Here is a 27,404-nt window from a genome sequence, read left to right as displayed (position 1 = left end):
AGACAGCTTTTTCATTCAGGAAAGAGTGATGGTTGCAAGAAGAAAAGCACATAGCGTCAGAAGCAGGAGTCCTTGTGCCAGTGCCCCCCAAATGAGAGGCGTCGCGTGGGGCAAGGCAAGGCAAGGGCCCAGGTGAGCCGGGGCCCTGAAGCTCAGGAGCTGCCTTTAACTTGCCAGGCAGCATGGAGTGAAGAATTATCTAGGGCTGCGTTCAAAATGTGTGAGAGTATGAGTAGTAAAACTGCCATGCTAGAATACAAGAATTAATAGTCACCCATTTGTTTTTCTAATGTTAGCACTGTAAACATAGCAGTATTTTTTAATGAAATACCACAAACCCAAGTTTAATAATCAATAAGAAACATACATTTCTGCTGAAAAACAGTAAATGCCTGTCTTCACAGACACACACACACCCTTGTAGGTAGGCACAGTATGGGTAATTGCTATTGTACTCCCCAAGTTGCACAAGTGCATGTACCAACAAATACACCAGGGCTTCCCCAACCGTGTGTTATGGTTGTGTGAAGCAAACTTAGCACGCACTGTGCCGTCCCTGGACAGGCTGTGCCGAGCAGCGCGCATGGAGCATGAAAATGGATGGTAAGGCTCACAGCTGACCACCTTTGGGCCACGTTGCTAGCTGTCCGGGCCTGCTGTGGAGCCTGAGGCTTGAGTGTAGTGTCCATGCTGGACGTGTTCCTTGAGATCCGTGGAATGATATCACAAAGCCTACTTTTGCCAGTGGTCGTAGAGTGGGCAGTACCCTCTGTGTTGTATCACTCTGCGGATGAATATTGTGGCAGGGAAAAAGCGCCAACTGCAGTTTCATTGCTGTGTTTATTCTGTGGTCATAACAACATGGTGATCTCTTCTCCCAACCTGTCAACTCCTTGGACACATGCACACACACACATCTGCATGAAACAAGTGTTCACACCTGTCCTAAGCCCAGGCATCTCCCCATTTCTTAAAGGGGTGCTTTCTGTGACAAAACACAACAGCAGGGACCCTAAGTGTGCCGCTGGGACCCTCTTCAGGGGCGGGTCCCTCCCTCTTTGGCACTTCGGCAGGTGCAGCGGCGAAGCCCCATAATATCCTGACACTGTGGTCCTAAAGGAGTTGAAAGGGACCTGGACCCTTCCGTGCCACAGGAGAGGGAGACACACTGTTGAGCAGACACAGTAAATAAAATGCTTATTTACTACACGTAGGTTTCAGTGGTGAGCACAGAGGAGACTGAGTAAAATCAGTGTCAGTATTTGGTTGAATGATTAATGGACTGTGTGGTTAATGCGTGCATACTTTTTTTTCCTTATTTGTGTGGTGTGGGAAGGACTAAAAAGCTTATGTAGATATCTGTGGCCCCATTATCTGGTAACTACTCTCACATGTTTTGTATCTGTTTAGGTTTTTTATGTTTTACAAATATAAAAATAATTACAAAAATATTTTGTATCTGTTTAGGTTTTTTGTTTAACAAAATTGAGGGCATTCGCATATACTACTTAACACTATTTTTAACAAGATAATTTTCTGGATACAGTAAAATGAGAAAAATTTTAAAAGTGTAATTCTGTTATAGGTAGTTATGTAAATTTATTGCAGGTTTAATAAATATAAGTACCAAATGCATAATGAAGTTTAGAAACCTGGATTGTATTCAGAGGTAGTTGTGTTTGTTCCTTTTTATAAGTATAAGATACTATATATTAGAGAAGTTAAAGTTGCCCTCGAAGAAATATTTTTATGCCATCAGGTTGGAGCTAGTTGTGACTTTTAAAGTTGTTTGTCTGTTTTTCTCCCCAGATCCAAGTACTTTAGAACATGCTCGAGGGGTGAGCACTTGACTATAGAGGTAAGTAGAGTTATGAATTGAATGGGTTTAAAAATAATCTTAGAAGGGAGAAGGGACTTCTTTGTACTATAACTAAGAGGAAAAGGTTTAGACCATGTTTAGTATGGATTGTTTATATTTCAGTCCTGTTAACTCTGGTGGAGAGCGAAAGCCTGGGGAAGTAGGGAGAAGTTTGCAGATTAAGGTCCCGGTCTTGTAAGAGGTCTGGTTTGGTCTCGCCCTGCGCAGCACAGGAGAGGGTGTGGGGCTCCGCTGTTTGTAACAGCGGCCGCCTTAGGCAGCCAGTTCTACAGGCAGAGGTTAGCCTGTCTGTGGAGGGCTGAGCCACCGTCCAGCATCAGTGTGGCTGTAAGCAACTCGACAGTTATGCAAAACACACCAATAGAAGCTGCTGAACCCTCAGACCAGCCCCTCTGCCCTGCACTCAAGGAATAAATGCATTCACTTCTTGCTGCATCTCTTTCCTGAACAGAAGGTGGTCACCTGGTTTTATGGGTAAGAAATTAGAAGCTTAGACAAATGGAGATATTGAGCCACATTTTACAGCCTGTGAGCAGCAGAAAATAAGTTTCAATCCAAAAGTATGTGGCTGCAAAACTTGACCATTGTGCTTCACTGCCTTCTATATTAAATAAGGAAGCATGTAAATTAGGAACTCAGTTTTTAAGCAATCACAACCAATACAAAATATGAACAAAATATGAACTGACTTTAATGATTTTGAACAGCTTTGTTATCCCCTTAGATTCTTTTTTTTTTCTAAACCTTTTGAATTCATTTAAACAATATTAACAATAAAACATGTTTTTTCTTTCAACTGGTTATTTACAAGGTATTTGTATTTAAAATATAGATACTTTAATAATATAATTTCATAGTAATGATTTCCCATTAGGTCATTTGATATAACAGCATTCCTCACATTCTAATCAAATTTTCACATTCCTGTTTCTAAAAGACATTGTGTTTGGGCGTAGTAAACACCATCTGGTGGCTCTGAGTAAATAATTATATGAATGAATAGATAACAGTACACATTAAGGGAAACTTTTATTTGGGTATCTTTTTAGTCCCTGTTTCTTAATCTTCCTATGATATTAATTTGCTCTGAACTCAAGCTAAGCGGAAAATTCTGGTTCTATGGGTTAAAATGCCTTAATGAAATAGTTAAGCCAGGTGAAAGTTTCAGTGTATGATATAGTTTCTGTTTTATGTTGAATATTGCCATAAATACAAATAGTACACACTTGCCTTGGCTATTTTGTAGGACTGTTGAATATATCAAACTAGCAGATGCATAAAAGGCACTTAAATACTGTATCTTATGAAAATAAAATGTATTATTTTTAAGGTGAAAATAGTAGCAGTATCTTGTTAGACAAATATCCCACCTAACAGTCATTTTCTTGTTCTTTCAGTTTGAGAATCTAGTAGAAAGTGATGAAGTAAGTATTTCCATTGTGATACAAAACTCGTGTTTGAAAATCTCATTATCTCATTAGTTCTAACAATTTTTAAAATTATTTTAGAATTTTTAGAAGTTTTTTGTCCTTCCATATAATTTCCTAATTTATCATTTCTTAATTTTTACTAATTTATATTTGAAAAAATTCAGAGTTTTTAATGTATATACTACACAGAAGTTTTAGATCCTTTTATAGAACTCAGGAAACTTCCAAAAGGGATACTGTAACCTCTTTCCCTAAAATAGATGAAGTACTTCAGCTAACTAGAGAGGACAATTTCTGTGACTATGACTGTAGTTCACATGGATTTCTGTGTTTCTCTGTGCTACAATCCATTTCTGGCTTTAGCCATCACTCTTTATGTTGATTTTCTGCATCTTATTTTATCTAAAACTCAGTCAACTTTACTAAGAATTGAAGTGTTAAAAGAAGAGAAAAGGTATACTTTAGAACCGATGAAATGTGCTGTGTATTTCTTATGCATGGCCATAGTTAGGAGAGCTTTAGTTTATGTGCTAAATCTCCAACTTTACCAAACTAATTGTATGAGTGTGTGCAGATTACCAACCCTCTGCGGGGCCTACTTTCTACATTTCTCAAAGTGCTTAGGCTAGGAGCATTGTAAGCTTTGACTCTGTCATTTGTTTTTTTTTTTTTTAATTTTCTAAGGAAAGAGGAAAATGCATAAAGACTTTTGTTTAAACATTAAATTATTCTTTAGCCTGGTATTTCCCAGAGGGTGTATAGATACTAGCCTCAGAATATAAGTTAGCTTATTACAGGCTCTGAGAATTATGGTTAAACAAAATGATTAAACTTGTCCAACTCACCATTTCCTAAATCAATTTGGGTATAAATCCTTTTGTAAAAGCATATATATTTATTGTTTGGTAGGTCATATTTGGGAAACTATCTCAGCCTTTTGTTTTCCCTGTAAAATAACAGCCAAAGTTTTATAAAACCAAGTTTCCTTCCCTTCTCAAAGATCACTTTGATCTCCATGCCTTTTGCTTTTAAAGCAAGCAAACACTGGACACAGCATTGTTAAACCTTCTGATGAATAAGAGCTCTTTCAGCCTCCAAAATAGTTAATCTCAGCATCAAAGATTTGTGGTTTCATGTTTCTCCTAGGCTATTTTTTATTTGGTTGGTTAAGGTTCTTTTTCCTTTGTACTTATTTTTACTAATCAGTCTGTTCTTCTCTTAGTTGACATTTTCTGTTTGGTTTAGTGGAATGTCATTCTGCTCCCTAATGCTGTTTCCTGAATTAGTTTGGACCATTTAAGATTTCATTCCTGCTGTTAACTTAGTCCTGTGTGTTAACGTCATGTGTTCTAACCATGTTTTATGTATCTTCCTGTTTAACACATCTTCCATGGCATTCATGGTTGACTCAATCACTTTGAACTGTGCCAGCGGCACCTACCTGCCTCAGTGACGCTTAGCTCATCTACATGCAGTGTTCTCTCAGTGCGGCGCATCTCAGCCTGTCTGCACTTAGGCGCAGCAGACCGCTGTCAGGCACTGTGCTGAGAGACCGTGGACGAGAGCACACCCAGGCGCAGTCCATGCAGCACTGCAGAGACCGTGCCAACGCAGCTTGTGTCCCGGCGGAAGCTGAGTGTCCCACCCCAGCTGGGTGCACAGTGCTGGGCAACAGGGTTTTCACAGGGCCGAGGAGGTGTAGGGAGTGGTGCTTTGGGGTTGTGCATACATCTGAGCAAGGAGATGCACTCACAGACATGGAGTGTGAATATGAGACCAGGAGCGGTGAGCACAGGGAGAATGTGCCGCCCGGTACCCCCTGAGTACCCGGGTGCCTTTGGTGGGTAACTGGCACTGTTAGGAAAAAACAAGAAGTATCCACCAGGGGGTTGCTACATAATTCAGCTAAATAGTAAACTAAATTTTAATTCTAAAAAATAGTATAATTTTAAAGTTTTAAAAAAATTTTCAAACCCTTTTAATAACAACAAAAACAGGTCAATAGAAAATATTTTTGCTTAAGTAGAAATTTTATTATTTTGCATTGAAGAATGTAGCTAGTGAAATTTCTTTAATTGTTTTCATTAATTTTTGTGCAGGGGGAGAGCCCAGGAAGCAGTCATAGGTAAGGCTTAAAAAATCTTCTCTGTGAACTATGAGTTTTCTGAGAATTCAGATTTTATCATTTGCTTTTCTAAGTTTCTCAACTTTATTCTCCTTTCCTTTCCTTATAATGTTCTAAAACTTGTTCTACTGATATGGCAAGTGAGTCCAACAAGAACAAACAAAGCTTTATTGGAGAGCCAGCTGACGGACAGTCTCTGGCCAGGAGCCAGAGAAGATGTCCGCACCGATCTGGTCTCACTTTCAGTTTAAGTACATTTTTAGGTTTCCATAGTAACCATTACCTCATTTGGGGGAATTTTACAAGAATTTCACACGATTATCACAAGGTTTACCTTTCCCAGAGGCTGTCGGTCAGCTAGATTTCAGTTCACCATTGTGATTTAATGTTTAGCCTGCTTCTCAATTTGTCCTGTTTGTTCTGTTCCCATTTTAAGACTCTGTTCTGGTTTGTGACTAACCAAGGGGCAGGGGTGAGGAGTGGGTTTAACTACAGTTTAAGTGAACTTTAAGTGACTTCTCTTAAAATGGAATTACAAAAAGAAAATGGAGTCTCTTGCCCTATCTCTACTAATCAAGCTTTTTGTCAACTAAAACCTTGGTATTATAGTAGCATTCTAATGTACAGTTAATATTGCACACACTACTTGTAGAAGACACATCAGTCTTATACAAAAGAGAGATTTTAAATCAAAACAGAGACTATTGTCATGTACTGTTTCATGTTTGAACTAAGTCCCTTAGGGTTTCAGCTTAGCAAACACTTCTTAAGCAGCTGACATGTGCCAGTCATTGTGCCAGACCCTGGGGTTTAAACATCAGACATGTTTAAATGTTTCTGCATTAGAAGATGTCTTGGAAACAGAGCCTAGAGATGCTATTTCAATGTGAGATGGTCAGATCGATTAAAAAGCATTTATAGAACCCTCTAGGAAACCCTAGAAGAGAAGCCCATTGACCAAAATGGATAGGAAGAGGTATGTCCAAGGGGACACCTTCCTTAGTGGGAGGGCTGTGTTGAGCGGGAAGGCAGAGAGGCTGGCAGAGATGAGCATTCTGACAAAGATGGCACACACAGAGAATGGAGAGTGGTTGGGTGAGGGGCACGGAAGCTGGGGCTGCTGCGGCTCGTGAAGATGCCAACATAGGATGTGCAAAGGATGGATCTCATGCTGGCCTGAGGGCCGTAGTGCTGCATATTCTCTGGCATCATCATGGGAATGGTCTGGGGGTGGTGTGAATGTCAGAATGAACGTGGTACACTGACAGGTGCTAGATGGGCGTGTGCCTGTGACAAGTGGTGTTCGTGAGGCTAGGAGAGTGACCAACTGGGTGGCACTGAGATCATGTTGTCCCAAAGCTTCTCTTGGGGGGCTGGGGATTTAGCTCAGCGGCAGAGCACCTGCCTGGCAAACACAAGGTCATGAGTTCGATTCCTGGTACTGGAAAAAAACAACAAAAAAAAGAAGACCAAAGCTTCTCTCGGCTGGGAACCCTTTGGGCTCTGACCCATAGGTCAGGTGGCTGGAGTGCAGCCTGCAGAAATGGAAGTGGAATTGTATTTCTTAAAACAAGGCTATAGAACAAAACAAAGCAAAAACTGAAAAACCTCTTGACACAGTACTTAAAATGTATACTTTTAACAATTACAGTATCAAATCACATTAACACAGTTTTGACCTTAAACTGAGAATTTCACTGAGAATTTAGTGTTTTTCCTTCTTTTTCTTTTCTCTGCTTCCTTTTTTTGGTATCTCTAGGCCTCTTACTGAGGAAGAAATTGTTGACCTACGAGAGAGGCATTATGATTCCATTGCTGAAAAACAGAAAGATCTTGATAAGAAAATCCAGAAAGAGGTAAATAGTCTTTTATGTAGCTTAAATATGTGTTATCATAAAGCCTATTCTTTATAAAATAGTACATTCTTTAAAGAATAATTTGTTAATATATAATTATGGGATACTAGCAAGAATATCTACTTTTGTGTTTAAAATCAACTTTTAAAATAAATACTTTCACAATAAGTGGTATTTATTTTTACGTTTTGTTTGTCTTGGGTTTATTTGTTCTTAGTGGACCAAGTACTTCTAACAATCATAAATGTTATACTTATTTAATGTACTTATGGAAATAGCCTTCAACTATAGTTTTTTTCTATCATTAAATTAATTGAAATTAGTAATATGAGCCACACATTTAAAAATAATTATTTTAGTATCATTTGGTAATTTCAAATATACAAACTTAAGGCTACACAGTAGATACTAAAATTATTCTAAAACAAATGTCAAAATTTGATTTTTAAGTTAAATTTGACATGCAGTAACTGTCACTAAAGCAGCATGTTATAAATAGCAAGAATTTACCTTTGAACATAATTGTTTAGTAGTTGCATAGTAATAAAATCAAGGAGATGTATGTCAGGTGAGGTATGGACTTGGTGAAAGCTTAGTTCACGTTGGTGGACAGTGATATAATTGGCCTTAGTTTTAAAGACCTTCAACTGAGGAGGGCCAGCACCATTAATCTGATTGTAGTAGTAGGTATTGGAACGGTTGTTGAAAATGAAGATCATTGCAAATTCTAGAGAAAGAAAGAGAGTGTTGTTATAAATTAGATGCTGCTGTTTCAGAGCTTGGTTCTCTTACTGTCTTGATCATCTGGGTCGTTTTATAAAAGGAAGAATCGAGACAAACACAAAGACATCAATTCTGATATGCTTTGTAGCAATCAATTATTTTTTAGTGATTTATTTTTTATTTTAATAATGGAGACATTTTCTATTTAGAGCAGCTAGACAGGTTCTGGTTTTTGTTAATCCTTATTGTTTTGTTCATGCACAGTTAGCCTTACAAGAAGAGAAGTTAAGACTAGAAGAAGAAGCTTTATACGCTGCACAGCGTGAAGCAGCCAGGGCAGCAAAGCAGCGAAAGCTCGCAGAGGTGAGGGGAAAAGACCCCAGCACACTCCAGGGCTGCTTTTCTCCTTATTGTCTTGGACAGGTCCTATCGGGGACTTTTCCTTAGAGTCAGGGGCTTCTTGCTTAACAGTGACTTTACTTATGCCTTTATCCTTAGGTACGTTAAAGGCAAATTAATCAATCTTTAACTACTGGAAATAACATAAAATCACGAGATTGATACAGAACGCCGTTTATTTTTTTTTTTGCTTTTTTTTCCCCCCCACCCGGTACCGAGAATTGAACTCATGACCTCACACTTGCCAGGCAGGCGCTGTGCTGCTGAGCTAAATCCCCAGCCCCTTGCCATTTAGCTTTAAAACAGAAGCTAATACCCGTTTCTCCTAAAAGTAAATTTTAGTGCTCTAAAATTCAGTATTCTTTTGGAAAAATAAATACACTTTTAGAAGGAAAATGTTTCAAAAGTAGCCTTGAAACATACTTTCCAACATATTACTGTACTGTATTTTTGAGAGTTTTTTGAAGCAGTTCTGTTACTTGCTGGAATTTCTTACAATGTACTTCTTAGAATCATATGAGCTGTACACACTTGCCCTGCAGGGATGTTTTCACTTCTCATCTTTACTCCTCCTGTGTCTTGAGAGTTAGGGTCTGGAGAAATCTCTGGCATGTCATAGAGGAAGGAAGCAGGTTTGCCTGGTCTTACCATGGTGTGTGGGAAGATGGCATTGTCACAGCCCCTGACAGCTGTAAATACCAGACCTTGCAGAGCCCTGCCCGAGCACCGGGGGCTGCTCTAGGAAATTTATCTGCATTTAACCCTCACAGCAGTCGCAGAGGAACGGCAGCGGTTTTATCTTCATGTCACAGATGAGGGACCTCAGGGACAGATAGGTGGCTGTTTTGAGACCCTGCAGCTAATACACAGCAGAGCCAGAGCTCAGGCAGTGCCTGACCCGTCTGCCATTTAGTGTCGTCCTGCAGGTTTCGCCTGTATGGATTCATGATGACACTGCTATCCGGACTGGTGCAGAGCTCACAGCATACACTGAGACCTAGAGGAATTGAAAAGTCACGTCTGTCATGTTGTCATGTGATCTCCGTGTGAACTGTGTCCTTTCTCTTTTTTCACTACCCTTGTGTGCACACTTGTGTGTGCATGTGTGTGGTGGCAGGGTATGAAGCACATAAATTATATAGAGACATTTATTTTTAGTATGTTCTAAATAGTGGAAAAGTTTAAAGATTACCTTCTACAAAGTAACGGTGGTTTTGTGAGGGTTTTTTGGTTACAACAGAGGCACTATTTCTACTATAATAAATTCTGTACTGCTGCCTTTTAGAGACTGAAGTATTTCCTGTGCACCATCCATTTGGACAGTTTCCTGAGTTCTCTTGAGTTCTCATTTCCTGACTAAACATTTGCTCAGGAATATAGTACCTATACAGTATGCACTCACACACATACACCATTCCAATTCATTTGTTTTTCCATCCAAAGCCTGAATTTGCAGTCACCTGTGAGTTCCAGAAAAGAAGACAGAGGTAAACTCTGTGCCTGGGAAATACAGCTAGTGATTGTCAGGCTTCAACGCTGATGGGACCGCACACTCGGTTGGAAGCCTAAGAAACACAACTGCCGTCATTTCTGACTGTCCTTTGGTTGATTCCCGCATACTTCACACTGACTAGAATTGAGATATCATTTTACCTATTCCTTTCCTACCCCTCATCCTTCCAGTCACTAAAAGTGGGTAGATACACTAAGAATGTTGAGGACACCAGTTCCTATCTATTTGAAAGTTAACATTTTAAAACCCAGTGAATAGCCTAAGCACTTTGGACTTAAGACACTGATAAATTAGTAAAAATTCTGTCTATAAATAAGAGGATGTCACCATGAATAGGGATGAGTTGAAAAACGTCAACAGAATAACTTTTTGTTTTTAGAAACTAGAAAAAAACCTTTTCAACGTTGCATGGGTGGTTTTAAAAATATAACTTTGCAACAGAGTGACTTTGATTCTATTATGTTTCCAAAGCAAGAAAGACAGAGAGTTGTGCAGCACTATCACCCCTCCAGCAGCGGTGACCATCAAAGGTAAATAAGATGACAGGGCTTCTCTTCCTGTGTGGTAGAAACTGTTATTTCCAAAGAGAACGTCATTCACCTCAGGATATTTAAAACTCTATTCAGTTTATGTGATCCCTAAAAGTCACTTCTTTCCCAAGGCGGGAGATGTGGCTCCATGTGGAGGTGTGCTCAGCAGGATCAAGGCGCCTGGGCTCAATCCCCAGCACAAAAAAAAACAAAAACTACATTGCTTCTCTAAGACACTGTCTCAGGAAATACCACGGCATTTTTCTCTAAGTTGAGAAGTGATCATTTACTTAAATGACCTAAGTGTGTCTTTAACAGTAGTCACATCTTCCATGTAAAGTGACACAGTAGCAAATGGCTTTGGGTAAAAGCATGTGTATCTTTAGCTGTTGGTGTTCTCCTCAGCCTCTTTTCTTATAAAAAAGTTCATGTGATTGTTTATTAGAAGAGATGTTCTAGTATCACATTTCCACATGTAGCCAACTTAAAGAACCAAGCTAAGCTTTGGAGTTTTGACTTCAGAATTAACCAAAATCTGAGTACTTTCAGTTTCACGCTGACATTAGGAACAGTAAGGGCTATTTTTGTTAGATTATCCTGTTTGTACAGCCCTTGTGAACTTGTGAGATGGGCCTTCAGAACAAATCACACTAAGCATTCATTATGTTTCGCTTACTAGGATTATATTCGTAACATTCATTTTTATTACAGTTCAGGACCAGAAGATGACTTTGAATCTTGTATGAGAAATATAAAGTCACAATATGAAGTTTTTCGAAGTAGTAGTAAGTCTTTTAAAATATTCTGTGTTTTCAGTTTACTTTATGTCACATTGAAGAGATAATTGGAGATCCTGCCTCTTTTGCCATAGAACTTCTTGCCCTTCAATTTGTGTTGCCCAGAGAAGTCAGTTAAGTAGCTATGAATTATGTAGTAATCATCTTCCCTTTTTAAAAAGGAGTTGGAGAAAGGATTGCTTGAGGCTGTTTTATAGATCCCACAGTAGGGAGTCAAGTACTCCTTTTCCATTTCTATTTGGATCACAGCAAGGGAGATGGGAGGCAGGAGTACAAAAGTATACTTACCTTACTTATTACAAATAAGACCGAAATATTTCAAGTTTTCAGAAGTCACAAGTCCTAGCTCCTGTGCTACTGGGAAGCTGAACATAGGAACGGCTCATTTTGAAAATACTGGCCGCCTTTCATATGTTTCATCCTTTTGAGGGTTTGTTTTTTGCCTGTCTTTGCAACTGGCTATTAAAAGCATTACTTAGATTCATCATATTTGAAAAGCTTATAATTCATTTAAATTGCATATTTGTTGTTAGATGGGCCAAAAAAAAAGGCTTTACATTGTTCCTCCCAGAAATTTACCAAGTAATGACTTCAGTAATTGGTTCTTTTGAAATCAGAACCATAATAATATTTGGAGAGATACTTACTGCAAAAGAAAATAGCTTTGTGGTGAAACAGTAGCAGTGACATTTAATTGTGTTTGGGGTGTGTTCTAGGACTCTCCTCAGATGCCACAGTGTTGACACCAAATACAGAAAGCAGCTGTGACTTAATGACCAAAACAAAATCCACCAGTGGAAATGATGACAACACGTCCTTAGACCTGGAGTGGGAAGATGAAGAAGGTATTTTAAATTCCCTTTTACCTGAAAAGTTTCATCTGTATGGATTTGTGTAAATCTCCTTTATTTAAACTGAAATGAACAAAAACTAAATATAAAAATTTTTCTACACTGTAAATTATATTAGTAATTATCATGTTTTGATAAATTGTTTGACTTTTACTATTTCTTGAGAGTTAGAAAACAAATGTTAAGGTTTTTTATAATCCTCATATTATTCATTATGAGGGATTACTGCCCCCTTGTGGGCAGCCTAAAGCCAAAGTCAATTAACTTTGGGTTCATCGTCAGTTAGCAATGTTATGGTTAGTTACTTTGATAGAACAAATGCTCTTATTCAGACATGAGCTTTAATTTTAGCTGGTATGTCTTCCTAGCTATAGATTACTTAAGTTCTCTAAACTACAATTTTTTCATAGAGAAAAGGAAAGAATAAAATCTACCTTATATGGTAATTTTTCCACCGTTATGTATATTTAGTACCTAAACTTGCTTGGCATATAATGGCCAATTAAAAAAGATTTGACTAAATAAATAGATCAGTATTGTGAGGATAAGACAAGCCAATAAAGAGTATGGCACTATTCAGTGCTCGTAATTGTAGCTTTTTCGTTTTGCTTTGTGGTTTTAAGGCTGTTTTACAGAATGGGGCCCATGAAGATTTTCATTTTCATGATAGGAAATAGGAAATTGAACAAGGAAGGCTCAATTATAGCATATAAAACTTTGAGAAAAATAATAAGCATGAACTATTTCATAGACTCCTGAGATGGAATGGGCCTTGGATATCCTATAGTCATGCCCATTTGTTTATCAAGAAAGAAACACATTCAGGAAACTTATTACATATTTGGGTTCCAGTCATCAGACTTAAGATTATTATGATAAATTTTTACCTTACCTCCAATTGATTTATATTCAGAATTAGATGGAGAACAGTTTCCTCTAGAAACATCTGCATTCTTATGATACAGTCAGAATACAGTTAGACTTTGGAACAGGACTAAATGAATTAAAATTCTTTCCCCAGGGCTGGAATGTAGCTCAGTGATAGGATAGAGCACTTCCCAAGTATACACAGGCCTTGGGTTTGAAACCCAGCACCAACAGGAAGGAAGAGAAGAGAAATTCTTATCCTGCTACTTTATAGCTGTGTGACCTTGCACAACTCACTGACCTTTCTGCCCCCATTCCTCAAGTCTAAAATGGGGTTAATGGAACTCCTATAGAGCCACTGAGGATTCAGTCAGCTAATATATTTGAAGTACATGCAGTGTTGTTTTGGGGTTGTTTTTTTTTGTTTTTCTTCCAGTACCAGGAGTCGAACTCATGACCTTGTGCTTGCCAGGCAGGCACTGTGCCACTGAGCTAAATCCCCAGCCCCTACATGCAGTACTGATAGGAATCCAGTAAGCGCTGGAAAAGTGTATGTGGTTACCATCACCAGGGTGACTCTCATTCTCTGGGAACTGCAATTGTCATCTGGGTAGGGAAAGACTTTGGCAGACAGACTGATTTGGCCATAGAAAACTTAATAGCATTTGAAAACCATCCATTCTGTTTGATTCGTGGCTCTTTAGAAATTTAATCTTATCATGTGTTCAGTGTTGCATCAGAACCACCCCTTGGTGGATGCCTGCCTCTAATGCCTCAGGAGTGAACCCCAGCCTGCCCCGAGAAGGGCTCTTCAGGACTATAGGGCACATCAGGTCTGATAGTAAAAAACAGTAGCAACAACTGTATGGTAGTAATCTGAGAAGGCTTTTAATACATTGTTTTATCTTTACTGAGACATTTTGAACTCTGTTCAAATCATAGGGATGAATAGGATGCTTCCAATGAGAGAGCGTTCCAAGACAGAGGAGGATATCCTCCGCGCAGCACTTAAGTACAGCGGGAGGAAGACTGGAAGTAACCCCACCTCAGCCTCTGATGACTCCAACGGGCTGGAGTGGGAGAATGATTTCGTTAGTGCTGAAATAGATGACAATGGCAATTCCGAGTATTCTGGATTTGTAAATCCTGTATTAGAACTGTCTGATTCTGGCATAAAACAGTCTGATACAGATCAGCAGATTCGATAGAGTAAAATTGTTTGACCCTGTTCATCAGTTTTGACCAAATGTTAAAAACCAACAAGAATGTACCTGTGGTTTGTTGAGCCTTTCTGTAAGGGGCCGTGAGAAGCTGTGCTGTAAATGTTTATTTGATTAGGAAGGTGTAAGAGTGGTCGGACCGATCTGAATTGCTTCAGAATTAAGTGCAATTTTATCATCTGCCTTCTGCATTTTAAGACCAATTTAATGCTTCTGTCATGTTATCAATTATTAACTCTTATAGCATTCCTATTTACTCTTGTAGGTTTTCACATTTTAAAAAATCTTTATTAATTTTACTTTAAATACTTTTCACACCTGTTTCTTTATCTCTGGTGAAAATATTACAGTATTTTTCATGAATTCTCAGCAGATGTGAAGGGGGCACGAGGAGGGGTTATCAGGCTCAGCTTTAGAATAGTTCACTTTTCTAGAAGTATTTATTCTAGGACAGCTTAGAATTCCGTTATCCAATAGGAAGCACAATTGAGTTGAGTCGATGGCCTAAGAAATGCTGAAGGGTCGGTTTCTTTCTACCTTTATTACATGTCCTAGTACGATGATGTTGATTCAGTCTGAACAAAATATAAAGGCAAGCTTTCAGAGTTTGGACATTTTGAGTTGATAATAATAATTTAAAATAGTATTTAAGAAAATATATTAGGATCTATACTTCTTTTACATGCAACAGTATTGCTTTTAATTTGATATGTTAAGTTTTTAGGTGTTACTATTTTTTTACTTCTGTATTTCCAATGAGCGATCTTAGAAAGATTTTACACAGAACATTATTCTCTGAGTGATTTGTGAATTGAAAACATAAAAGGGTAATACGGGTATTTAAAGTAAATAAAATTCTTTCTAGTGTGAAAGGTCCTACTGATTTATTACACTTTCCTTGGCCTTGTAGTACAAGGTGCTTTGATGCAATGGAAGTGAGCGTATCACTGTGTATAACTGCATTTTGTGATGGACAATTCAACTCTCTTTGCCCTACAGTTTATGCACCAATATAAAAGCTGGGTATGTAAAACACCCCCTAACTGCTTTCCTTGATTTTGCTGAGGATTGAGTATGATTTCAGTAAGCAAACTTTTTTTCTGTTTTTTCCTTAGTATGTTTTTCTGTTCTTTCTTTTGTAACAGTGACAGTGCATGTTCTCAAAAATACAGGAAGGTCCAGAAATAAATAGTAATTTAAAGTTCCTGCTGTATTAAAAAAAAATCACATGGCCCTTTCAATATTTGACCTGCTAGGTAATGACAACTGTAGTTTTATTTTGTCCTTTTTTTAATCTCATAGAAATAAATATGACACTTTAATATGTAAATATAATAATTAGCTAATGCTGTTATTTGTATGTCTTAAGTTATAGCTGTGTCACTGGAAATATTTAAAGGTACTTCACGTTGCCTGGGTTAACGCTTTCTAAGGTTTATATACATCAGATGTATATTTTTGGTTGGCATAAGCTACTATTGTAATTTTTTTGTTCATAAAGAATTTTCTGATGGAATGGTAACTTCTCAAGGATTGTGAATAAATACATTTTTACATTTAAAAATAAGTTTTATTAATTACTGGTTTTACTCTAAAAATGCAGATATTATAACTCCAAACTTCGTATTTTATTAAATCAGATATGAAAAGAAACAGGAGTAAATTATGAAAAGGTGGAACTAAACTTGAAAATGTGTTGTAATTACTAAGATACACAATTAAGTTTTTGTTTGAAGTTATAAAAAAACACTAGAAATATTTCTTCAAGAAACCTTGGAGCTGTATGTTAGAAACATAGCAGTAAAAATACCACACAAGCTCCCTGCTTCTGCTTAGCATTCCGGTCAAAACGACACACAATAATGAATCACAGGTCAGTTGGAAATGCACAAGACGGTACAACAGGCCAGAGGCCAGGTGGCTGTTTTGGGTAAGAGAGGGAGTCCTCTCCCAGAGATGCTGGAGCTGAAATTCAGCTGCTGAGCAGGACCCAGCCAGGTACGAAGGCCTGGTGACCCGTGTAGTAAGCAGAGTGACGGGCCAGCTCAGCATCTCTGAGGTGGGAAAGACTGCTTACATGGGAGAGTAAAAGGACCTCAGGGGCCAAGCATCATGTGTGGTATGTGGTGATGGTAGAGGGTAGTTAGTGGTCAGACCTAGCAAGGCCCTGGACCCTGGCAAAGACACCTGACATTGTTTTGTAAATTAGGGTGCTTGGTGATCTGATCAGATTTGTGTTTTCAGGAGACCTACTGCTACATAGCAAATGGGTCTGCAGAGGGCAAGAGTGGGTGTTCAGCACTCCCAGCGAGACGTGTGTAACTTGGGGCCGTGAGGGCTTCGGAAATTCAGAGATTTAGAGGGAGAGTCAATAGGGTGTTGTGACGAATTGGATGAGAAGGTAACGGATTCCATACCTACTCACTGCCCCTAGTCCATGCAGGCAGAAAACCCTGTGGTCTCCCTGGAGTGTGGCTATCCTGGCCATCTCAGTGGAGCCACCAAGGGCCATTTATCATCAGCCTCCCTTTGTTGCAAAAGGCGGGCACCCATGAGGCAGTTCCTCCTGTAACTCCAGTGAGGCGTGGGACTCCACCTCACCCTGGTTCAGGTTCAGATACAGGCTGTAAAGCTGCTTGGCTATCGTTTACAGTTGGCTCAGCAACTACCCTACACTACATGATCCATGTAGTCTGTCATCTGCCCTCCCCTCCCCCATCAGGCTCCTTTTAGGGACCTCTCTGAGGACCAAAGCTGCTGACTCCATGCTGCTGTGACTCTGTTGTCTGTGTAAGTAGTAAACTGTCTGAGGCACTCATCTCCCTTCTAGTCAGCTGTGCAACCATGACAGCCAAAGTAGTTGCTTCACATGTGCCCGACTGTGGCTTCTTTCCGCACGACTGAATGAATGTACTGGGAGGGACAGGTTTGAGACAGAGATGAAGAGTCCCACGTGAAAACCAAATGTGAGGTGCTTAGGAGGTATCTGAATGAAGATGTCAAGTGAGTATTGGGGTGTGTGTCTATAGCTCAAAGAAAAGGTCTAAGTAACAAGCGTGGGAGTCAGTAACTGGTAAGCAGTGTTTTCGGTTATTACACTAGCTGAGTTCACCCCAAGGGAGCAGGCAGGTGGACAAGGCTACTTCTCTAATGTTGACCTTTGGAGACTGGGAGTAGAGACAGTGAAGAAGAGGAATATGGGGACCTGGAGAATGTAAGGGGTCACAGACACCAGGAGAGAAAGGGGTCACCAGTGCTTTGAGAAGAGGTTTAACTGGATTAGGAACATGAGGGTGAATGCCTGATAATCTGTTAAATGAAGGTGTCCATCATTTTCTCATCGCCCGGACACAGTACCTAACACCTGCAACTTAACAAAGGTTTATTTTGGCTCACGGTTACAACTCCTGCGTGGCTGGCTGGCTCAGAGGCAGAAACGGCATGGCAGAGGAAAAGCTGCTCCCATCATGGCCGTCGGGATGCAGTGAGAGAAAGGAGGAGTGAGAGAGGGAGTATACACTTTCAGTACCCCCGGCGACCGCCTCTAACCAGGCCCACCCACAACAGCACGTTCAGCTTCTGAACTCATGTATGGATCCCATGAGTACAGCACCGCCATGATGCAATCACTTGCCAAAAGCCTCACCTCAGTGCATGCAAGTTTGGCAGGGCATCTAGATCTAAACCAAGCAGAAGGATGCAACCCCAGGAGGTAGGAGATAAAGAATGGGTAGTGCAGACATTTTACTGGAAAATTTTTACTTTCAGAGAACACAGAAATGTGGTAGCTGGTGGGGATGTGAAATTATGTGAGGTTTTTTTTTTTCTCAAGAAACTAGAAAGCTTTAGATACTTCTGAATGGTATTTGGAATTATGCCTGCTTTTTTCAGTAATTGGATAAATATATTATTCTAGTAGAAGACAGTTCTGTTTCGATTTACAGAAAGGTACCCTAATTATAATTTCTCAAGCAATGTCTGAAAAAAGAATTTATGTTGAATCTAATGTTTTCCTATCTTCATTTACTTGGTTCCTCCTGTTAATTCTCACACTCAAAAGCACAAACGAATGTTTGAGAAACACGGAATTCCTGCATCTGACTCATGTATCCATAGAAAATATTAAAGTTGAAAATGAAATTAGAAAAGTGATTAAAACTGTATGAAATTTTTAGTGTTACAAAGTAGAGGTTTTTTTCTGTGACACACGAACAATGCCTTCTGTAGACGGAGTTCAGAAATTGTTTTCATCTGACCGTTACGGCTGTCTCCAACTGCTCAGTGCTCTGGTAACACCCGTGCCCTGCGAAGACCTGGGGAAGGCACGCCTCCTCCTGGCTGATCTTCACCGAGGCCAGGGGAGGCAGCACTAGCATAACCCTTGCTTTTCAGAAAAGGAGCCTGAGTTAGTGTCTGCTTACACAGGAAGTAGAAGATAAACCCAAGCAGTATGATCCAGAGCCCACACTCAGTCCTGTACTTCTGTGTGGTTTGGTTTCGAGGAAGGTTTTTTGGTTTGGGGTTGTTTCTTTTTCTTGGGTAGGGGTGACTCTGTGTGTGTGTGTGTGTGTGTGTGTGTGTATGTGTGTGATGCAAGGGGGGGTTTGTTTTGGTTTTTTTGCTTAGCTAAGGATTAAAAAATGGTTTTGAGACACCCAAAGTGGTGTTGTCACCAAAAGGCCCTCTGGCGTAACGTGCACTTCCAGTGTTGTACTTTACTGTAACTGTCTAATCTCAGGAGTTTTCTGTTTCATAATGATTGGGCTTTTGCAGGACCATTTCACGGGCACTGGTTAGCAGTGCCGAGCTGGCGCTGTCTGGTCCCTTGACAGCCGTCCATCAGCAGCACTACGAAGAAACCGGGACAGAGCTGGAACCGCTTTTCCCATTCTCTCCACCAGAGCTCCTGGCCCCCGAGTCCACTGCTTACAAGGTGCAACACAAGTAAATGTTCCCATAGAGCCGGCACAGCAGGGCGAGTGGTTGGACTTGGGTAACTCAGCGGGACTAGAAGCCCAGTCAGTTCCACCCACACTTCACTGCTCTCATCCTTGGTCACCACCTCGAATGGAAACTGATGGTTTCAGTGGTGACCCACACAACGAAGTAGCGGCCACACCTGCTAGCTGAACAGATGACAGTTAATGCAAGGGATAAACAAGGGTGGAGCTGAGACAGAACGGGGTCACGAGGTAACATGGAAGCTGCTGCCACTCACAATGCTGACAGTACCCTCACAGTAAATTACGGTGCGTTTCTCTACAAGACGCTTACTACTGTATACGTATGTATATTAAATAGCTTATTTTAAAAGTAAAGCTTTACCAAACACATGCCCCATCCCACTTCTGTTAAAACACATGCCAGAGAAAAACCAGCTCCCAGGGACAAAGGAGTCCTCTGGGTGTATCATGAAGTGTTTGCCACTTAGCTTCGGTGACTGCTGACAAATACCGGGATTTCTGTTTGCCACCCTTATGTGGACATTCCCTGAGCAAATACTTCTCCTGTCTACACAGTCACTGACTGGAGCAGCTCTTGGAAGATGTGATCATACAGCCCAAGAAGAGCTGACTGATGGACCCGGGCTGAGCCTTCCTGGAGCTGGGGTGGGGGACTCCCTCTGTGAATGATGGATAGCATGGAAATCACATGCGAAATGGGGCCCGAGGTATTGAGGAGCAGAGCTGAAGGTGTGTGGATCGTGCCCAACATCTGCCCTTCTTCCTGTGTTCTGAGATGCCTCAGCGGCCCTCTAGCCACAGCCCTCTGTGCTGGCTCCAGCAGAGCTTTGGTTTGCGATCAGTCCTAATGTTAACATCCTGTTGCTCCTTTATTACCCGTCAGAGTCAGGCTATGAGTCCAGCTGGTGTTTCTGTTCTGTGGAAAACCCGAAGTTACTAGTCAGCAAGCAACCCTTTCCTTATTTCTCAAGTTCAAAACCCCTTCCAGGATAAACATTAGAGAAATCACTGTTACAGGTGAACATCGTATCACCTGTTACATTGTGTGGGTTCAGGAACAATGATGCAAGAATTCCTTAATATTAAAACTTCGCAATTTAATCAGTTATCTAGCCTCAAAGACAAGACACAGAAGTGAAAATTCTTCCAAATGTGACATTACTTAAACAATAAAATGCATATTCTTTACTCACAGGCAGCCTTTACCAAGAAACTCCACAGTAAGCAGACCTGGGCAGCCAAAGAGAGTACAAGGCAGGCAACTGGGTGACAGTGGCAAGAAATGACAGACAGTAGATAACCTCTGGCTGGAGGTAGACTATCAGTTTTCTAATCCGTGCTTCAACAAACTGCTGCAAGTCAGTGGCACAAAACTTTACCCTTTATCATCTTAAAATTCCACAGGCAAGAAGGTACCTGGGTGTCCGTGACCAAGGCCCAGGTGGGACTCAGTTCCACTGTCGGAGCCTCAGTCTCCTCCAGCGTCCAGATGTCCTGACACATTTTCCAGCCTCCGGAGCTGTCCACACTCCTTGGCTCCTGGCCTTCCTCCCATCTTCAAATCCCTTGTCCAGCTTCACACTGATGTTTTCTTTGGCTCCGCCCACTTTTCAGGACCATGTAATTACCTAGGTCCAGCATAATCCAGGGTGATCGCTCTGTTTTAAGGTCAACTGATGAGCAACGCTGCTTCTGTTTCAGCCTTAATTCCCTTTACTGTGTAAGACACACTCCCAAGTGTTGGAGCTTAGCACAGGGACACTGATGGAGCAGCCAGCCGTCACTGCCTACCACAGGAAGAAGCAGGAGAGCAGATGGAGGACTGGAAGTAGTCATCCAGGCCACTGCGAGTCGGGACGAGTAGTTCTCAACAGCAGCAGTCCCAGGATTGGAGAGGAAGACTGAGCAGCAGGTCAAGAACAACTGATGATCTGGATCAAGAAAAGGTTGCCTGGTGTGGCTGTGCACACCTGTAATCCCAGCCAGGCAGGGAGTGGAGGCAGGAGGATCACAAGTTCCAGACCAGCCTGGCTACATAGTGAGTTTAAGGCCAGCCTGGGCTACACAGCAAGACCCTGTCTCCAAAAAGCAACCAAACCAAACCAAACCAAAACAAAACAAATAAACAAACAAACAACAACAAAAGTATATATATGATTTACTAGGGTTAACATTCACTTGGTTAAGAGGCTGGGAAGTTTAAGTTATTTTAGAAAGACTGTTACCAGATTTTAGTTGTTTTTTTCCAAAAATGATTAACTTCTTACAGAAAGTAAGAAATTTTATTTACTTGGAAAATTACACAGAGAGCTTCACTGCTAGTGCTAGAATTCAACATAACTGAATGATAAACATTTATATAGCAATCAGTAACATTCATTTTAACCTCACAAAAATTAGTTCAGTGAGAATTTTAAAGACAACTGTCCTGGAAGCTAAAATTTTAGAAATACTTAAGCATTTATTATAAATATTCACAATATGTTTACTTACACAGAGCACCATTAGGAAGACTTAAGACTTTATTATGTGCTTGGATGTTAAAATGTTGAATTCATGAAATTTTAAAGTAATGTAAAACACAAAAATCAAATTTCAAATTTGGTAAGAAAATAATCCTAGTCAAAGTGGTTCCTTAAAATGTTTAAATATTAGTTGGAGATACGGAGGACAGACTAGAAGAACTGCCATTTTAGGAATACACTATAATGCCACAATGAAACTTAAAGTATTATTTCTCAAGTAAGCCTTCCCTGTTCACAGTGACATGAAGACGGCAGTGTCTAGCCTCACACCACTCCTCTGGATGCACAAGTCCTGATGGGCTGCATAATGACACGACCTACCTGCAGCCTTGACTCTGGAAGTGACTGGCTGCTCTGCAATGACACGACCAAAACAAGAGATGGACCGGGACTAGAACTGAAGTCAAGCAGCAGAAGGAAACAGAACCTTAACAACACAATATCCTCACAAAGGCTATTTTTCCTCACAAAGGCTATTTTTATATATTGACTCATACAGAAGTACACTCCTCAGAGACCTACGAATGCAACATGTGACCAAGCTGATGACATCCAACTCACAGACTCCCACCTCGACAGCGTGATGGAGACCGTGTGCACACACAAACAGACTCACAGTCACACGACGCCTCTGCAGCCCTTCCACCTCCACGTCACCGCGTGGATGCTATGTTCACCATTCATTTTCATCCATTTCTGTGGGGAAAGCGCTCTGAGTGGAGCCTGATGAAAAGGTGCCGTCCTCAGGGACGGGGCTCTGTGCTGGCCAGCTGTTCTCTTGCAGGAGTGGCCTGGGAGAAAAAACGAACTGCGTTTCAAAAGACTCCAAGGACTGTCCGTCCTCCTTCTCCAGCAGGAGCTGGTACTCGCCGAATCTGACCATGCACCTGTAGGGCAGGTCCATCTTGTTGAGGTAGCCCAGCTCCTGGCTGTCCACAATCAGGATGGTCTTCTTACTCAGGTTTTTAATTTCAAAGGAAAGAATGCAGCTATTGAACTGTCTAAACGGATGTAGAGAAAACTGGACTCTGGAAGCCTGCTTGTCCTGAAAAATATAATGACAGATGGTGGAATTGCGTCCAAATTTCACAACTTCACTGGAAGGCAGTTTCTCTCTCTTGGAAAAATTGATTGATTGAAATATTCCCCTCTGTAAATGGCCAGGATGGTAAACAGTCAACTGGAGACAAGTGACCGTCTCTTCCGTGTCGGCATCTTCAAAATTGGACATGATGGGTCCCCCGAGACCAGCCTGCAACAATGAACCACCAAGTCAGCTCACACCCACACAACAGGCGCTGAGAACTGTGCTGCTGATATTCTGATGAAATCCTTCAATAGGTGGTCTGTTTAGACTTTAAATTTAAAAAAAATACATAGAACACTTTCAATTAACTAGTAAATGTGTGAAATTTTTTACCAAGCCCTTTACTTTTTTCTTTTTTTTTTTCATAGTACTGGGGATTGAACCAAGGACCTCTGCACTGAGATACATCCCAAACATTTTTAAAATTTTTATCTTGATATAAGGTCTTGCTAAGTCAGTAAATTGTCCAGGCTGGATAGAACTTACTATCCTCCTGCCTCAGCCTCCCAGAAGGCTAGAGTTATATGTGTGTGCTACCACACACAGCTTCTCTTTAATCTCATTTCTACTCTGACCATAAAACCATACATGTAATTTGGATAATAACAAGGAATGACTACTGACAATAGGATGGAAAGGAAGCATAAAGAAACCACAGATCCTCCCAAGCCCAGAGAAAACATGACCATTATGCTTTTAGAAGAAAAGCAGGAAATAAAAGACTCTGCTTGGCTCAACTACACATAAAGAAAATCTACAGTTTAGTAACTATGTTATAAGGAGATTATTAGAAATTACAAAGCCTGGTTAAATAAGAAATTCAAAGGTTATAAACAAGTAATTGTAGCACTGATCCTTATATCCTTGGATTTCTAGTCTATAAATGATTTAAACCAGTCAGTGCTTTTAAATGGTTATCTTTTTTTTTTATTTTTTTATTTTTTTGGTTTTTCTCCGGTACCGGGAACCGAACTCACCACCTTGCGCTTGCGAGGCAGGCGCTTTTGCCGCTGAGCTAAATCCCCAGCCCCTTTAAATGGTTATCATATTCTATAATTTTAAATTCTAGACATTACATTCTTTGAAAACATACTTTAAAACTTGTAAACACCATAGTCTGCACACCTGGTACTGCAGTTACTTATTTTTGTCAATGGTTTCTAGTGACAGGGTGGTCAAACGGTCGTAAACCATAGCAGTGCCAACCAACTGCTGCGAACCACATCCCTACCGCCCACCCCAGCTGCACTTGACCTCTGGTGGAGTAGGCACAGCACTGTCACAGAAAGGGAGAATTTGTTCCTAAAATTTCTATGAAGTTATTTTGAAACGGAGCAGTCCACTGTAAAATGCACTTAGTTCCAAAATTGTAGGCATCTGATTAAAACATTCAAACAGAAAAAAGGATTTAAAAACAAGTCTCTTCTCCCAGCCTAGCCCATTGTTTTCCTCTCCAATTATAAATTTTGCTTTTAACTTTACAAAAAGTTTTTTCACACAAGCATTACGTACACAAACACACACACATTTCTCCGCAGAGGGAAAAATTTTCTTACACAAATAGAAACACACTATATTTGGTTCTTGTATTGTTCAACTAACAATGCACATGGTGTTTCTTCCGTAGCTACACATGTAAGTGGACCTCATTCCTTAGTATATGCATAGAATTGCTTTGATCCAGTGCAGTGCTAAAACCACACCGAGATGCTACCATGTGCCTTTGCTTTCCTTGAATGACTAATCAATGCCACCAGATTACATGTGTTTATACTGACTTGGTGCAGATCCGCAGTCTTATGTGAAGTTGACTTGTAGTTTTTTTGTTTGTTTGCCATCCGTATTAGGTGTTGGTATAAAAAGTATGATGGTTCAAACAAAACAAAAAGTATTTTCATTCCCTTTCTATGCTTGCTGTTATTTACTTTTAAAATATAAACTTTCCTTTTGTTTTTCAAAGCTTTGCTGCTAAAAATCAAACTCACTTTATTCAACTATTCAGTGAATGGCAAAGCTAAGCAAAATTGCTTTTGTCTCGATTTGGAAATATACTTTTAATTTTTTAATTTATATTCATTATATATTTCTTCAACAATATTATATCATATTGGACTCCCTACCTAAGGAAGAAACGTCTCACGATAGAACAGTTACAAGAAAAGTGAGTGGAAGCTCTGTACATCTTGTGCCACACATGGTAACAATCACTATGAAACCAGAACAGCAAGAATCAACACGAGGTGGGTCATCTATCCAACACTGTGACCTGAAAACACCTTAATTATGATAATAAAGTCTCGCTGTTCAAGAAGCAGACAGCATAAAAGAACAGTCATAAGTCATGGGATGATGCAATTAGCAATCGATAAGAAAAGAATTTGCTGTTGGTAACTTCCAGTTTTCTCCATTGTTTTCCTGTTTGTTCTAAAATTTTCCACAATAAACATGTCTTACACTTACAAGAAAAAAATCTAAAACAAAAACACTTGCTGTCCACAAGCAAAGAACCTAAAAAAGAAGAATCAGGGATCTGTCAGTGATCACCAGAGCTGTATGGGATACGCTGCTGCCATTCTAGCTCATTCCTCAGGGCCAAGAGGGAACCAGATGAAAAACCAGGGTGCATTCTGGATACGCAACCACTACATTTGGCTCTACTAAAACCACTCTTTTAGCTTACAATTCAGTCTTTTAGGCAAATCCATCAGCAAGAAAAGTTCATCCCAGTATAGATGCCCAGTACCAGGGAAGATCTATCACCCACTGTACTGGAGAAAACACAGAATTCTGGTTTATAAATCAGGAGCTACGAGCATCTCGGTGTGAGATAATTCTCAGGGTCTGGTGAACCAGGGTTTTATTTTAGTTCACAATTGTGACTCCCTTCAGTTAATGTCCCTGTCACCATGAATAGGGACAGACTGTAAGTGATGGCACAATCCATAGGATCAGCAGCAGTTCCCCAAAGCAGCAGCTCAGCCTGGCGCCCAGAGGGAAGGGCTTGAAGACAGACACATAAAGGACCTGTGACATGAAAGGCAAAATCAAGCCTTCTTACCTGAGATCTCAGGGGTCATCTGCTACTGTACCCTAAAGTAACTGCAGCCGACAAGTGCACTTACCTGTCCGATGCAGGTACGGAAGCAGACACTGCCACTACTTACAACATGCCTTTCATCTGCCAGGCACAATGCTAAGTGCTTGGCCCAAATGCTCTTTTAGAATCTTCAAAATAACATATAAGCCACTACTTCACAGATAGGGAGCCAAATCTCAAATGACTGCTTCCATCACAAACGCAGTGTCAAAACCAGGACCCAAACTCTAATGTCCCTTCTCTTATTACTACAAACACGCTTCTAAGCACCAAGTTTCCATGAATATCACTTGTCCTTGGGTGTGGACGGAAATCGGAGCACAGGCCTGCTACTCACTAGTAACTGTGGTGAGATATATGAGGAGCCCCGAAGTTCAACAAACCACAATCTCTGACCTCAAGGAACTCGGAAACTAATCTGTTTGTTCCACATAATTCCCAGACTCCACAGAATTCCTCCAAACACTGGCCTGACTTCCTGGCATTTCTGCATCCTTAGTAGAAAAACAGAAAATAAAAATCAACCAATAGCTAAAAATAATAAATGTAAAACTGGTGGGTTTCAAAAACAAGAGCTACTTGTGCACAGGGGTTCAAAAGGCCTTTTGAAAGCTGTTACAAGCGTCACAGCAGTGAAAGTGGTGACCTCTGGAGAGAAAACCTGGGGTCCCGGGCGGGAAGGAGGTTTATTTTTTTACTGTACATTTTATTCCTTTGGAATTTTCTATCATGTGCACTACGATCCTCGCAAAACTTTTAAACATTTTTTCTTTACAGAAATCCCACATAGCTGGATTTTTATGGACTTCAATGGCGTTGGGGATTTAGGAGTATCATTAGATGGGAAACGGTGATATCTGACATCTCAAGGCAGCAAAACGCCAGCGATGTCTGACAAATAGTAGTATGTGTGGCAAGCCTGAGGTCATGAGTTCGATTCCTGGTACCAAAAAAAAAAAAAAAGTAGTATGTGTATTAAAGGAACTATGATAGATAGATAGATAACTAGATACAAAACTAAAAGCAAACTGCTCAAAGCCCTCTCCACTGTCAGAAGAGCAATGCTCTTTGGCGCTGGGCATTAGGAAGTTTACTTACCCCGGGTCGTAGAGCTCGGAAAGGCGGAGATTCCGGTTCCGAAGACCCAGACGGCTTCTGACTCCTTTGGAGGGAAAGAAGAGTCGGAGTGTACGGGCGCCGCGGGCAAAAGCCCCTGGCCCTCCCGCCCCGGCGCACCTCCAACCCTGGCCCGCGGAGACGCCCGCGCGGGGCCTTCGGGGCCGGGATCGCAGAGGCGCGCGCAGACCTGGCCAAGAGCAGCCGGCGAGGGGCGGGGTCGCCGCGGTTTCTGGCTTTCCCTTGGTTTTGGAAACAAACGTGGGCGCGAGGTTTCTGGCGGGTGTTGGTCGGGGAAGGGGCGCTCCCCGTCATCTCCCCCGCGCCGGGCCCGCGCCAGCTTCTCGGGGGAGCGCGACGGGGAGGCGGCGTCCACCCTGCCCGCCTCGCTCGGCTCGGGCTGCGGGTCGCACACCCCCGGCGGC

The 27,404-nt window shown here is 40.8% G+C and overlaps 2 protein-coding genes across 5 annotated transcripts; one reads left to right on the top strand and one right to left on the bottom strand.

Annotated features, from left to right (window-relative positions):
- The first annotated feature begins 583 nt into the window (after positions 1 to 583).
- On the top strand, positions 584 to 15,754 carry Ap1ar (adaptor-related protein complex 1 associated regulatory protein). The gene is made up of 10 exons (XM_005397124.2): positions 584 to 603; positions 1,786 to 1,858; positions 3,277 to 3,303; positions 5,409 to 5,434; positions 7,194 to 7,290; positions 8,278 to 8,376; positions 10,397 to 10,455; positions 11,167 to 11,240; positions 11,969 to 12,097; positions 13,913 to 15,754. Exons 1-10 carry the CDS (start codon positions 584 to 586, stop codon positions 14,176 to 14,178), a joined length of 870 nt encoding a protein of 289 aa, XP_005397181.1. The 3' UTR covers positions 14,179 to 15,754.
- On the bottom strand, positions 12,000 to 27,357 carry Tifa (TRAF-interacting protein with forkhead-associated domain). Of its 4 annotated transcripts, none has more exons than XR_262952.2 (3): positions 26,962 to 27,354; positions 22,296 to 22,931; positions 12,000 to 12,075 (listed from the first exon to the last, which is right to left on the bottom strand). XR_262952.2 is itself a non-coding variant. In XM_005397103.2 (3 exons), exons 1-3 carry the CDS (start codon positions 27,292 to 27,294, stop codon positions 22,353 to 22,355), a joined length of 816 nt encoding a protein of 271 aa, XP_005397160.1. In that variant the 5' UTR covers positions 27,295 to 27,357; the 3' UTR covers positions 21,401 to 22,352. The 4 variants fall into 4 exon arrangements, 2 of the variants coding, with proteins under 2 accessions (XP_005397160.1, XP_005397159.1); XR_262953.2 differs by lacking the exon at positions 12,000 to 12,075 and adding an exon at positions 17,933 to 20,070; XM_005397103.2 differs by lacking the exon at positions 12,000 to 12,075 and having other exon boundaries at positions 21,401 to 22,470; positions 22,567 to 22,931; positions 26,962 to 27,357.
- Positions 27,358 to 27,404: the final 47 nt, after the last annotated feature.

The sequence above is a fragment of the Chinchilla lanigera genome, unplaced genomic scaffold (genome assembly GCF_000276665.1).
Source record: "Chinchilla lanigera isolate Chin_1 unplaced genomic scaffold, ChiLan1.0 scaffold00056, whole genome shotgun sequence".
In the NCBI taxonomy this organism is placed as follows: domain Eukaryota; kingdom Metazoa; phylum Chordata; class Mammalia; order Rodentia; family Chinchillidae; genus Chinchilla; species Chinchilla lanigera.
This window is presented reverse-complemented; position numbering and strand designations above follow the sequence as displayed.